The sequence below is a fragment of the Mobula hypostoma genome, chromosome 9 (assembly GCF_963921235.1).
Source record: "Mobula hypostoma chromosome 9, sMobHyp1.1, whole genome shotgun sequence".
Classification (NCBI taxonomy): domain Eukaryota; kingdom Metazoa; phylum Chordata; class Chondrichthyes; order Myliobatiformes; family Myliobatidae; genus Mobula; species Mobula hypostoma.
In genome coordinates, this window is record NC_086105.1 from 150,018,217 (window position 1) to 150,033,174 (window position 14,958).

A 14,958-nucleotide genomic window follows, 5' to 3' on the forward strand; every position below is an offset into this window, starting at 1 on the left:
TTACCCCGCGGGCCTCTCACCTTCCATGACAAACCCAGTATTTGGGGAACTGAATGAGAAAACACTGGAAGCGTCCAGTGGCTTGGGGAAGCGCCTCTAATGTTACAGGTACGGGCGTCAGTAACTTTCTGAGTTTCTAGTTCGGTCTGTGGGTTTTGGGGGAAGGTCCCGTTCGGTTGGGTGGGATTTTTCCTTGACCTTGTCCCGGGCCACAGGTTGAGGAAAATCTCCCAAAATCTGCCGAGAACCGAGGGCGGGGACACAGGTCGCTATGTTCCGACTTTAAGCGAGGAGCCGGATCGACTCGCTTCGCCTCATCCGGTCCCGGCGAAAGAGCGCCTGCCGCCGGGGGGCTGCTCTCCTGCTCGCTCGCTCGCTCGCTCCGTGTACCGGACGCCGAAGCTAAGCGGGGTACGGAACTCGCTCAGAGCAGCTCGGGCTGAGCTCGGGATCCTCCCCCCGTTCCCGGCGGCACTGGAGCGGCTCCACCTGGGCTGCCCGCCCGGGACAAGTGCCGGTAGGGGATGCGGACGGTGGGGCTTGGTGCGGAGGGGGTGTCGGTGTTGGGGAGAGTTTTGGGGTTGGATGGGTGAGTAGATCCTCACTGGGTAATCTAGGAAATTGGAGTACGCATTCTGTCCGTGGCTCCCTGAAAGAGGAGTCACAGGTAGACAGGGTGGTGAAGAAGGTTTTGGGCACGCTAACCTTCATCATTCCAGAGTACTGAGTCGTCTAGAAGTTAGAACGATATGTTGTAGTTGTGCGAGAATGCACTTGGAGTATTCAGTTCCGTTTTGATCTTTATAGGAAAAATGTTATTACGTAAACCCGAAGGGTTGCGGAAAATATCTACAAGGTTGTCGCCAGGACTTGAGGGGCTGAGTTATAGGACCAGGTCGGACAGGCCGGGACCTTTTCACTGCAGCGGCACCCATGGACAGAGAGACCAGTTAATAAAGGTGCAGGAGACTGAGAGGTGACCTTACGGAGATGTGTGCAGTGAGGACTATTCCATGTAAATGTGACAAGGTCAAGATTCTCTAATGTCAATGCACAGTTTGTTTCCCAGGATTGGTGAATCAGAACCAGGTTTAAGACGAGAAGGGGGAGGTTGAATAGAAACTTGAGGAGCAATTTCTTGATGCAGAGGATGGTCCCTGTATGAAACGAACTACCAGAGGAGGTGGCTGTGGCGGCTACATTTAAACTGCATTTGCACAGATACGTGGATGGGAAGGGTTTAATGGATGCGAATCCGATCGGTTTGGCTCGGGTAGGCGTCTCAGCAACTCTCCTGGCACCCCTCCTGGTGTATGTCCTAGCCTCATTAGTACCCCCAAACGCCATTGAACTCCGTCTATCATTTCTCAGCCCATTTCGCCAGCACATCGATATCACTCTGCCTACCCTCCGCACTGCCAACATCTGCACCAATCTGGGTCATCGGTGAACTGCCATCCTGCCTGCTGTGTCCACAGCAAATCATTCACCTACGCTGTACACTGAAAGGTTAGCTGGGCAGTGGATGGAACTCTCGGCCCGTGGTGTGCTGAACCGTGTACATAAAGCTAAGCTCAGTCCGTCCACAATGCTGACGTGTGTTTCAGTGCACCACGCCATTCTGTGAGGCAAACAAGCTGGAACTCGACAAGTGCGGCGGCACCCGTGGACAGGGAAACCGGTTAGTAAAGGTCGGAGACCTTTGCCCAGAACGGAGGGCGCAGCGACCTGCCGGCATTCTCAGCCGCTACATTAAAGAGGAAGGTTGTTGGATTCTGGTGATTTTGCGATCTGGAGTTTCCAAGTCAAGAATGAGGCATAACGCTCGTTGCTTACGGCCAATTTATTGAGTGTAAAGAACGAAAAAAAGAGCAAAGACAAACAATCCTGGTCAGCACCTAAAGAAACCAGTACCAACTAAAAAATAACAATTAACCTCTGAAATAACCAGATTCAAGTGGTTTGATACCTACTACCAAAAATCCGAGGAGGAGCTAGAAAAACGCAGAAGTAACTATTGAACAATTACCGGAAAATCCACTGAACAACCGCAAACACACCTATATAGATGATTATATAAAGATACAAGCAAGTGCAGGAAGTTAAACGAAAAGATAAATAACAATCGTTCCTTCGTTGTGTGGCAGTTCTTACGAATTGGGCGATCACCGTCTTTCAATCAGATACGTTTCAATCAGATCCCCCCTCAATCTTCTAAATTCCAACGTGTACAAGCCCAGTTCATCCAGTCTTTCTTCATATGGCAGGTCTTTCATATGAAGAAAGACTGGATGAACTGGGCTTGTACACGTTGGAATTTAGAAGATTGAGGGGGGATCTGATTGAAACGTATAAGATCCTAAAGGGATTGGACAGGCTAGATGCGGGAAGATTGTTCCCGATGTTGGGGAGGTCTAGAACGAGGGGTCACAGTTTGAGGATAGAGGGGAAGCCTTTTAGGACCGAGGTTAGGAAAAACTTCTTCACACAGAGAGTGGTGAATCTGTGGAATTCTCTGCCACAGCAAACTGTTGAGGCCAGTTCATTAGCTATGTTTAAAAGGGAGTTAGATATGGCCCTTGTGGCTACAGGGGTCAGGGGGTATGGAGGGAAGGCAGGGTTCTGAGTTGGATGATCAGCCATGATCATAATAAATAGCGGTGCAGGCTCGAAGGGCCGAATGGCCTACTCCTGCACCTATTTTCTATGTTTTCTATGTTTCTATGTTTCCAGGACCTTGATCGCTCTTGGCAATTTTTTCTGCAGAAGTGGTTTGCACTGCCATCTTCTGCGCAGTGTCTTTACAAGATGGGTGACCCCAGCCATTATCGATACTCTTCAGAGACTGTCTGCCTGGCGTCAGTGGTCACATAACCAGGATTTCTGATATGCACCAGCTGCTCGTACCACCATCCACCAGCTCCCAAGACTTCACAGGACCCTGATGGGGGGTGGGGGGGGGCTCTGCACCTTTCCCAAGGGTGAGCTGCAGGCTAGCAGAGGGAAGAAGCACGTTACCCCTGCTTTGGTAGGGACAGATCTGCACCCTGCCACCCCAAATATTTCCGTTATAGGGAGAGATTGCTCACACTGGGTCTGTGCTCTGAGTTATAGGGAGAGATTGCCCACACTGGGTCTGTACTCTGAGTGATGGGGAGAGATTGCCCACACTGGGTCTGTACTCTGAGTGATGGGGAGAGATTGCCCACACTGGGTCTGTACTCTGAGTGATGGGGAGAGATTGCCCACACTGGGTCTGTACTCTGAGTGATGGGGAGAGATTGCCCACACTGGATATTTACTCTGAGTGATGGGGAGGGATTGCCCACACTGGATATTTACTCTGAGTGATGGGGAGGGATTGCCCACACTGGATATTTACTCTGAGTGATGGGGAGAGATTGCCCACACTGGGTCTGTACTCCCTGAGTACGGAGAATCAGGGGTGACCTCACAGAAATTTATAAAGTCATGAAGGGTATGGTGAGGTGGGCAGTCATTGTCTTTTCCCCAGGGTCAGGGAGTCCAAGATGAGAAAGCAGACCTATGAGATAAGATGGGAGAGAATTAAAAGAGATCTGAGAGGCAATTTCTTTACACAGTGAGTACCTGGAATGAACTGCCAGTGGAAGTGGTCAAGGCAGGTACAATTGTGACAGGTAAGAGGCATTTTGGATAGGTACATTGGGAAGAGAGTCATGGGCCGAATGTGGGTAACTCAGATTAGCAGGAAGGATGCTGTGTTCAGCATGATCCGTTGGGCCGAAGGGCCTCTTTCCATTATGTGTCACTCTATGATGTGATCTATATCATAATATATAAAAGGACAAGGTTGTTTAATGTCATTTCCAATAAAATGGAACCAAATAACTGTTACTCCAGATTCAATGCAGCAAAAAAACACACAATAATAATTAAAAACCACATAATAAATGCAAATTCATAAGATGGTTAATAAACATAGATTGATTGTATGTCGATAAAAGTGACACCAGGCACAGGAAATGATAAAGTAGTGGTGCTTGGGGTGGGTCAGTGAGAGGAGGTGTTGATCAGCCTTACCGCTTGGGGAAAGTAACCATATTTGAGTGTAGTGGTCCTGGTGTGGATGCTATGTAGCCTCCTCCCTGATTGGACATTTGGTGGGATCCTTCATGATGTTACAATTTGTCTGAATGGCTCTGATAACCTTTCACTACAACCATGACTAATCCTGTGCTAAATCTGGTATCCATGATCACCTTGGTGTGTGTGACTTCAGTGACCCCAGCTGTGAATATATTCAAGGACATTCACCGCCCACTGTGACAGAGGGATGTGTCCTCAGTGCCCACACAATGTTTACATGTCAGTCTACATTTCTGAAACAGATGATCCTTGCTGTTTACAGTTTGTGGGAGCTCGCTATGTGCTGGCTGAAAGGATGTGTGACGGATATTGTAGATATGTTTGCTGTTGAATAATGAGATTTGTTTGAATTTCCAGAGAGAAGATGGTGCAGAAATACCAGTCCCCCGTGCGGGTCTACAAGTACACGTTTGAAATGGTGATGGCAGTAAGTTTCTCTCACTGGTTGGCCCCCAACCCACATGTTTTCAGCATGATCTTTGCAGTTAGAAGTATATTAGTGAGTTTTAGCTGTTCCTTGCACAATGCAGTCTGGTGAGAGTTTAAGTCACACCAGAATGTGAGTCTCCCATCCTGTTGAGTCTGGTATGGAGGGGCCACTGCACAGGATCAGAAAAATCTGCAGAAAGTTGTAAACTCAGCCAGTTCCATCATGGGCACCAGCCTCCTCAGCATCAAGGACACCTTCGAAAGGTGATACCTCAGAAAGGTGGCGTCCATTATTAAAGACCCCCATCGCTCGGGACATGCGCTCTTCTCATTACCACCATCAGGGAGAAGGTACAGGAGCCTGAAAAGGTATGCGCAGCATTTTAGGAACAGCTTATTCCCCACTGCCATCAGATTTCTGAATGAATATAGTTTTTTGTTATTATGTATTGCAATGTACTGCTGTCAGAAAACAAATTTCATGACATATGCTGGTGATATGAAAACTGATTCTAATTCTGTAGTTTGAGGCAATGATGTTCTGTTTAAGAGTTTGGCAGGTTATCAGGAGATGATGAGAATACAGAATACAGGAACAGGGCACTAGTTTCAATAATCAGCTAGACCTAATCATCGTTTGACCCTATTTTTACTGGGGTTAGGTGAGCTTACCCAGTGAGATGTCAGTTTTAGAGAGTGTTGCCCATGCCATGATGACAATGTAGCTTTGCTGAGGGTCTGGCTCATAATCAGCTTTATTATCACTGATGTATATCATGAAATATGTTATTTTGTGGCTTCAGTTCAGTGCAATACATCAAAGTTACCATAACTACAGTAAGTCATAGTCATACTTTATTGATCCTGGGGGAAATTGGTTTTTGTTACAGTTTTGTTACATAAATAATAAATAGTAATAGAACCATAAATAGTTAAATAGTAATATGTAAATTATGCCAGTAAATTATGAAATAAGTCCAGGACCAGCCTATTGGCTCAGGGTGTCTGACCCTCCAAGGGAGGAGTTGTAAAGTTTGATGGCCACAGGCAGGAATGACTTCCTATGACGCTCTGTGCTGCATCTCGGTGGAATGAGTCTCTGGCTGAATGTACTCCTGTGCCCACCCAGTACATTATGTAGTGGATGGGAGACATTGACCAAGATGGCATGCAACTTGGACAGCATCCTCTTTTCAGACACCACCGTCAGAGAGTCCAGTTCCATCCCCACAACATCACTGGCCTTACGAATGAGTTTGTTGATTCTGTTGGTGTCTGCTACCCTCAGCCTGCTGCCCCAGCACACAATAGCAAACATGATAGCACTGGCCACCACAGACTCGTAGAACATCCTCAGCATCATCTGGCAGATGTTAAAGGACCTCAGTCTCCTCAGGAAATAGAGACAGCTCTGACCCTTCTTGTAGACAGCCTCAGTGTTCTTAGACCAGTCCAGTTTATTGTCAATTCGTATCCCCAGGTATTTGTAATCCTCCACCATGTCCACACTGACCCCCTGGATGGAAACAGGGGTCACTGGTACCTTAGCTCTCCTCAGGTCTACTACCAGCTCCTTAGTCTTTTTCACATTAAGTGGCAGATAATTCTGCTCACACCATGTGACAAAGTTTCCTACCGTAGCCCTGTACTCAGCCTCATCTCCCTTGCTGATGCATCCAACTATGGCAGAGTCATCCGAAAACTTCTGAAGATGACAAGACTCTGTGCAGTAGTTGAAGTCCGATGTGTAAATGGTGAAGAGAAAGGGAGACAAGACAGTCTCCTGTGGAGCCCCAGTGCTGCTGATCACTCTGTCGGACACAAAGGATATTTTAAGGGATAAATAGTGCAAAAGGAGAGCAAAATAGTACTGTCGTGTTCATGGACTGTTCAGAAAAACTGGTGACGGAGGGGAAGAAGCTGTTCCTAAAACATTGTGTGTGTGTCTTCAGGCTCCTGTATCTCCTTCCTCAAGGATGCATGCTTAGCCCACTGCTCTACTCTCTCTACACCCATGACTGTGTGTCCAGATATTCCACAGACACAGATTTCATGAAATATGCCGGTTTGTTGTGATTCTGGTAGTAATGAGAAGGGGCCACATCCTGGTTGGTGAGGGCCCTTCATGATGGATGCTGACTTCTTGAGGCTGTGCCTTTTAAGGAAGTCCTCAATGGTGGAGCGTCCATGTGTGCTGATGGTCCAAGTCCCAGATTTAATGTTGAGGAGCAGGAGATGACTGGGCACTAACTGTTTTAACGTGGGGTTCCCAGTACACCCCAACTAAGAGGTGGGCTTGACAGAGTGAATTCTTGGCCCAGAAGCAAGGGGATCCAAAACGATTGCACTGTGGGTAGTAATATGTAAATAGGCAGAGATACACACAACTGCTTTGGAAGTTGCGGTAAGGCAAGGGTTACATAATATCCAGGCAGGGACAGACTACAGACAGAATTATGTCAGCCCAGACAAGGAAGTACTTTGAAGAGCACAAATTCCCTTTGCACAGCAGAGTTCCAGAGACAAGACCCAAGGTACACACACCAACCAAGGGACAATTGCTTTACTAACATCAAAGTATTGCTGGTTGGCAGCTTGTAGATTCTTTTGACTTTTAACACCTCTATTACGAACAGAGTTTGTCCTTAAGAATAAGGACTTTCAAACATACACAGTGTACCAAATAGCAGTTCTCTGTTCTGGCCTGACAACAGTGTGGTGACAGGGGCCATGCTGTTCTCTTTGTGCACAACTAAAATAAAGTGAGGTTGAGTCGTAAGAGTGTGCGAGATCTGGGTCCAGTCATTTGACTATCAGTGATAACACTGCCTGTTCTCAGATGCAACGTGTATCAAGGGAGACAGCTCTGCATAAACAACAAACACACTGAAGAACTCGCTGGGTCGAGTTCCTTCAGCAGCTTGTTTGTTGCTCCAGATTCCCACATCCACAATGACTTCGCCTCTTACTAAAACACAATTCACCCCGGCACAGCCTTCATCCGCTCAGCAGAGGTGGTAGATCAAAGTTCAATTGTAACAGTTAAGAGGAGTTTGGATAGATTTATGGATCAGAAGGGTTTGGAGGGATAGGGCCTGAGTGCAGGTAGATGGGACTAGACAGAATATTAGGTCAGCATGGGCTTGATGGGCCAAAGGGCCTTCAGAATGGACAAGATAGGTGGAGGGGCAGGAAGTGTTGAGGAAGCAAAGAGTCTGGAGAAGGACTTGGACAGATTGGAAGAATGGGCAAAGAAGTCGCAGATGGAATACAGTGTAGAGAAGTGTATGGTCATGGACTTTGATAGAAGGAATAAAGGTGTAGACTATTTTCTAAAAGGGAGAACTTCTTCACACCCATTGATTCCTCTTCTCCCCATCCCTGTGTTAGTGGCTGTGCTGATGTTAATCCAGTTACCCTGCATTGTCCACTAGTTGCTGCTCTCCCCCTTAATGCCTCCTGCTGGTTGCCCATCACATCTAACGATAACAGGAAACCTATGCGGGAAGTTTTTAAAGCGGAGAAGCCGCTGCACCGGGGCAGTTCCACTCTCTCACCGTCAGAAGCTCAAGTCCAGTAGGACAAGCAGTCATCACAAACTGGGGTCTTTCTTGCTTGCAGTCGATGACCGTGAGTTCTTCTGTGCCTGGTCATGCCCTTTGCTCTCCACAAAGTGTTGCAGAACCGCTTTCCTGGCTGCTGGACCTCATTGTTGATCTCATCCACCCAGTCCACCAGAGCTGATTTCACATGCCAGGGCAGGCATGTCCCTATCTCAGTGGGGTATGAGACCTGCCAGCTACCCTCACCTGGTTTAACCTGCCTGTTGAAATGGTGTGGCTGCTTTCACATGCAAACAGCTACCTGGAGCCACAGGTGAGAAGAGAGCTGAGTGTCCGGTGGGCCCCAAAGGTGAGTGAGCTGTCCCAGATCGGACATGACAAGCCCCTTCACCAGAGGTACTACCCCTCCTTGGACACCCCATATACCCCTTAATGCCTGGTATAATTGACTTATCTTTACAGCAGTCAATCCAGTCCCTTCCCCAAGTGCTGTTTGTTGGCTCTGCTACATCAGTCTAATTTCCTCATTCTGTAACTGAGTATTTATTTCCTTTAGTTCTCAAACATGTAGTGAGCATAGCTCAGAAAGACAAAACACAAGAATGAGAGAGCAAGAGGGCGTGGACTTTGATGGTCACCTGCCGGTAATGAGCTTTAAGGTGACCATCGTCAAAGTACATTCCGACACGGATCGGCTCTCTTGATGTCATGTGTGTCCTAACGTTTCGAAATGTTAATCAGCGACCTATCCTGCTTGACTTCAAGGAGCTGCTGCGGAAAAGAAGCGGCCACGAAATCCTCTTCTACTTCCCCCCAGAGCAGAGCTTTCTGTTGTTTTGTGTGCAAGAGCTCCTGCTGTCTGAGATCATCCGTGTGAAGGAGGATTTGAAACTTCGCCTGGAAGTCAGAGATCTGTCCAGACCAAGAAGAACTCTAAACTTCTCTTTTGTCTTCCTGCCCACACTAGTTTTAGTTCCTCTTGGATTGCATTGTCTACGGGCTTTGAAATGCTGAAACTTGCTGTTCACGTAAATGCAGACAAGACTAAGTGAAGTGATGTCATTTCTGTCCGTCTCTTTCACATAGGACAGATTTTAATTCATTCAGAAATGATAACTCCCTCTCTCCTCGTTCCCTTCTCACACTGTGTCTGTTCAATACCCTCTTACGCAATGTTATTTAAATAAAGCGAACATTCCTTTATTAGACGCTGTCAGTAGCTAGGCACTGACCCAGCAGAACTCCAAGATTATCCCGACAACGTGACTTCACATGTAAAGTCTGTTCCATTGGGATGTGAGACTCCCTTGCGCTGATGCACTCTTACACTTTTGAGAGATTCTGAGTAAATTTGGAATTTAGTGTTGATTCACTTTCTGTTTCTCTGTGTACCTCTGTCATTGGGACTGTGTGTGTTTGTCATTGTCGAATTTGGTCTTGTGTTGGCCTCTTGGGTTTATCTTTCTCTCTCTCCTCTCTCTGTCTCCCTATCTTCACTCGGTGTATATTTCTGTCTCTAAGTGTGTGTGTGTGTGTCTCCCCTATCTTATCCACATACTCGCACATACTTAGACTCCACACTTGCGTTCCTGCTATCTTCTATTACCCACATGAATGGACGTTATCAGGGTTTTTATCTCTGGTCTGTGCTGGCTTGGTGCCCAACTATTGATGCCTTTGAATAAAGGTGTGTTTGATTTATTTAAGTGGTAACGTTCGTAAAATGAAAGAGATTATCAGGTTCATCACATTGTAGTGCAGTGAGGCAGCTGCCATTTGTTCTACAAAGTGTAACATCCCAGAATGCCAGCAGAGTGACGGGCAGGAAGCAGGTAAATTCCATCACAAACAAGAAAATGCTGGAGGAACTGGGCAGGCCAGAGAAATTCAAGAGCTCCTACGGCATTTTGTGTGTGTTGCTCTGTGTTTCCAGCATCTCTTGTGTTTATAACACCCCAATTTCATTCTTCAGATCATCACCAGGCACCATTTGACAGGACCCTGGTAGGGTTTTAGACTTTGCCAGGGTGGTTTACTGTGGGAATTCGAGAGCCCTTGGAATCAGGAACAGAAGGCAAGATTTATTGAGGGGGTGTTCAATATTATTTAATGTCATTTCCAGTACACAAGTGTGAAAGACAATGAAATAATTGTTACTCTGGATCTGATGCAGCACAAAAAATACACAATCAGACAAAGAACAAGATAAATAGCAATATAAAAACTGGCTTATGTACGTAGATTGACTGTACGTCCATACAGTGATGCTAGGCACAGGAGTATCTGTCCATAAGGTGACTGACAGGAAATGATAAAGTAGTGGTGGTTGGGGGTGTGGAGGGGTGGGTTAGTGGGTAGGGGTGTTGATCAGCCTTGCAGCTTGGGGAGAGTAACTGTTTTTGAGCCCGGATGTCCTGGTGTGGATGCTACAAAGCATCCTCTCTGATGGGAGTGGGACAAACAGTCCATGAGCAGGGTGGGTGGGACCCTTCATAATGTTACTGGCACCTTTCTGTATACGTGTTCCCGATGGTGAGGAGGCTGGTAACGGTGGTCATTGGCCAGTTTTGACTGCCCGTTGTAGAGCCTTCCTGTCCGCCACAGTGCAGTTTCCGTACCACGCAGTGATGCAGTTTGTTAGGATGCTCCCTACCACACATTCGTGGAAAGATGCAGATATTGATGTGCACAGTCCAGCTTTCTACAAGGAGTGCCCTCTGCAGGAGTTTGAAACTGTCTGCAGTTTCCACTGCAGTGCCACTGATGTAAAGAGGGGTGGGTAATTGGATGCACACACGAGCATTGAAAAATTAAAAGAGGTTTGCTTTATTTGTCACATGTACATCAAAACATACAGTGAAATGTGTTGCTTGTTTCAACAACGAACACAGTCCGACAATGTGCTGGGGGCAGCCCACGAGGGTCACCATGCTTCCGGCATCAACATAGCATTCCCACAACATAGCACACCCACATCCCACTGTCGCCAGTGCATTCAGCATGAGAATTGAGATTATTATCACTGACCTGGTCTTGATATTTGTTGTTTTGTGGCAGCAGTACTGTGCAAGACATTAAAAAGTTACAGTAAGAAATGTAAAACAAAATATACGTGCAAAAAGAGCAAAATATGAGGTAGTGTTCATTCAGGAATCTAATGGCAGAGGGGAAGAAACTGTTCCTAAAACACTGAGTGTGTGTCTTTAGGCTCGTGTATTCTTCCTGGATGGTAGTAATGAGAAGCGGCCATGTCCTGGTTGGTGAGGATCCTTAGTGATGGCTGTCATCTTCCTGAGGCATCGCATTTTGAAGATGTCTTTGATGGTGGGGAGATTAGTGGCCATGATAGAGCTGGCTGAGCTTACAATCCTCTGCAAGGGTCCCCTCCATACCAGACCGTGTTGCCAACTAGTTAGAATGCTCTGCTGGGTGTTGAGTCCTTTACCTCACTGAGAGATGGAACGACTTCCTATTCCAGGCTTATGAGAAGAGATTCCCGACGTGCCCGCTGATCCCGGTTTTCCTGGGAAGTGAGAAACTCAGTGAGTACAAGAATGAGGATGGCTCGCTGCAGATTGTGGAGCGAAGCTGCAAGCTGAACGTGGAGGCCCCTCGGCTGCTGAAGAAGGTGAGTGGGGCTGGGGGCTTGAATTGCCATCTTTCTGCAGGGACCTCCGAGCTGACAGCAGGGTGATAGCGGCTTCCAAGTGAAAGGTCTCAGCCCAAAACATTAACTCTTCATTTCTCTCCATAGACGTTGCCTGACTGACTGAGCATTTTCATTTAGAGATGCTGTGTGGAACAGGCCCTTCCGGCCAATGAGCCGCACCTCCCAGTAACCTCCCTATTTAACCCTAGCCTAACCACAGGGCAATTTACAATGACCAATTAACCTACTAACCCGTACGCCTTTGGACTGTGGGAGGAAACCTGAGCTCCCAGAGGAAACCCACGCGCTAATGGGAAGAACATAGAAACTCCTTACAGAGGACGCCAGAATTGAACCCCGAGCTGTAATAACCGCTATGTCACCATGGCTACACTATTCTGTGTGCGATGCTTCGGATTACCAGGATCTGCATAGTCTCTTGTGTCTGGTACTATCTGACCTGGGGCAGGCTGGAACAATCAGACCTAGTCTGGGATGGAGTGGAAATGTCCGGCAGGGTGTAGCAGAGATAGACTGGGACCCTGAAACAATTCATGTTGGGAGATAAGACAACCGTTGGAGCATTGGAAGGAATTTTCAGGAAGGAACTGGAAAGGACGAGGAAAAAGCACTTGTAAGGGTCCAGGTAACGAGAGAGCCGCTCAAAGAACAGGTCCAGTGTGATGGATCATCTTCTGCCATTAAATTATTTACACAAGAGATCCTGCAGATGCTGGAAATCTTGAGCAACACACACAAAGTGCTGGAGGAGCTCAGCAAGTCAGATGGCATCCATGGAGAGGAATAAACAGTGAATGTTTCAGGCTGAGAGCCTTCACCAAGAATGGAAAGAAAGAGGAACAAAGCCAGAATTAGAGATCTGTGTGAGGGGAAGGAAGACAAGCTGGCAGGTGAAAGGTGAGACAAGGAGACCAGGTGAGGGGGTGAGGCATAGTCATACTTTATTGATCCCGGGGGAAATTGGTTTTCATTACAGTTGCACCATAAATAATTAAATAGTAATAGAACCATAAATAGTTAAATAGTAATATGTAAATTATGCCAGGAAATAAGTCCAGGACCAGCCTATCGGCTCAGGGTGTCTGACCCTCCAAGGGAGGAGTTGTAAAGTTTGATGGGCACAGGCAGGAATGACTTCCTGTGACACTCTGTGTTGCATCTCGGTGGAATGAGTCTCTGGCTGAATGTACTCCTGTGCCCAACCAGTACATTATGTAGTGGATGGGAGACATTATCCAAGATGGCATGCAACTTGGACAGCATCCTCTTTTCAGACACCACCGTCAGAGAGTCCAGTTCCATCCCCACAACATCACTGGCCTTACGAATGAGTTTGTTGATTCTGTTGGTGTCTGCTACCCTCAGCCTGCTGCCCCAGCACACAACAGCAAACATGATAGCACTGGCCAACACAGACTCGTAGAACATCCTCAGCATCGTCCGGCAGATGTTAAAGGACCTCAGTCTCCTCAGGAAATAGAGATGGCTCTGACCCTTCTTGTAGACAGCCTCAGTGTTCTTTGACCAGTCCAGTTTATTGTCAATTCGTATCTCCAGGTATTTGTAATCCTCCACCATGTCCACACTGACCCCCTAAATGGAAACAGGGGTCACCGGTACCTTAGCTCTCCTCGGGTCTACCACCAGCTCCTTAGTCTTTTTCACATTAAGCTGCAGATAATTCTGCTCTCAACATGTGACAAAGTTTCCTACCGTAGCCCTGTACTCAGCCTCATCTCCCTTGCTGAGGCATCCAACTATGGCAGAGTCATCCGAAAACTTCTGAAGATGACAAGACTCTGTGCAGTAGTTGAAGTCCGATGTGTAAATGGTGAAGAGGAAGGGAGACAAGACAGTCCCCTGTGGAGCCCCAGTGCTGCTGATCACTCTGTCGGACACACAGTGTTGCAAGCACACGTACTGTGGTCTGCCAGTCAGGTAATCAAGAATCCATGACACCAGGAAAGCATCCACCTGCATGGATGAAGTAATAGGTGATAGGTAGAAAAGGTAAAGTGAAGAAGAAAGAATCTGATAGGAGAGGACAGTGGACCATGGGAGAAAGGGGAGGTGGAGGGGAACCAGAGGGAAATGTTGGGTAGGCGAAGAGAAGAGAAGGAAGGAGAGGGTAACTGGAATGGGGAGTGGGAAAAAAGAAAGAAGGAAAGAGATTGGAGTAATTACATGGTTAGAAAAATTGATGTTCATACCATCGGGTTGGAGGCTACCCAGATGTAATATGAGGCGTTTCTCCTCCAGCCTGGGAGTGGCCTCATTGTGGCGGTACAGGAGGCTGTGGACAGACATGTCAGAATGGGAATGGGAAGTCAAGATGCAATGGGTGGCCAGCAGGAGGTTCATTTATTTGAATTATTTAATTAACATTAAATGATTTGGATGAGTTGCTGGGTGACGTCCAAACGTTGGACTGGGGTGAAGGATACTGAGTATGTTCCAGCCTGATCCCGGTGGTGGGCAGACCCTAGTTCCGGGTCAGACAGGGCTGGACTCCTACAAACAAGGTCAAATCTCTATGGCCCGTTGCAGATCGCAGGAGTGGAGCACGTCTACTTTATCCAGAAGAACACACTCAACTGGAAGGAGCGAACACTGCTGATTGAGGCTCACAATGAGACGTTCGCCAACCGGGTCCTGGTCAATGAGGTCTGCAGTTACAGCGTGAGTCCCAGCACTGAGAATCTGATGCGTAACTTGCTTACTGCCCGTTACGCCACTGGCATGTAGGGCAGCAATGAAGGTCTTCCATCTCTGGCGGTGTTCAGGGCTTTTTTCATTGTGCTAGTAGCTTCCTCTCAGTTTTCACTACTGTCAGCCATGCAAGTCTTGGATGGAGACTCAGGAATACCGTCACACTCAGATGTAGAAGGATTCTTCATTGCTGTTTCTGTAACAATTTTGTTTGACCAGTCAGGGTCGTTAACCCTGAGCTGAACCCCTGAACCTGGAGGACCGGTGAACCACTCTTAGTCTGGCCTCTACCCATTGACCTGTTTGGCATGGGTGACCTGACCAAGAGCCAAAGCATAAAGCCCCGACTCCAGCCAACATGGCTCTCCGGGTCATTGAGGCACACAATGCCTCCAAACCACGGCAAGGTTGTGGCCCTCTTGACACCTAAACCACTGCCTTTCCTGTTTTCTGTGCAGT

The 14,958-nt window shown here is 47.4% G+C and overlaps 1 protein-coding gene across 6 annotated transcripts in view; it reads left to right on the plus strand.

Moving 5' to 3' along the window:
- Positions 1-14,958, plus strand: part of LOC134352187 (SEC14-like protein 1) — a 147,457-nt gene that overhangs the window by 99,389 nt on the left and 33,110 nt on the right. For 2 of the 6 annotated variants that reach the window (XM_063059463.1, XM_063059468.1), the window contains exons 2-5: positions 1-108; positions 4,486-4,555; positions 11,599-11,748; positions 14,338-14,469. In XM_063059463.1, coding sequence (XP_062915533.1) covers positions 4,493-4,555; positions 11,599-11,748; positions 14,338-14,469 — 345 coding nt within the window. In that variant the 5' untranslated portion in view covers positions 1-108; positions 4,486-4,492. Of the gene's footprint in view, positions 109-319; positions 518-992; positions 1,891-1,970; positions 2,011-4,485; positions 4,556-11,598; positions 11,749-14,337; positions 14,470-14,958 lie in introns of those variants that run through there. The other 4 variants (XM_063059465.1, XM_063059466.1, XM_063059467.1 and 1 more) reach the window with 4 other exon arrangements.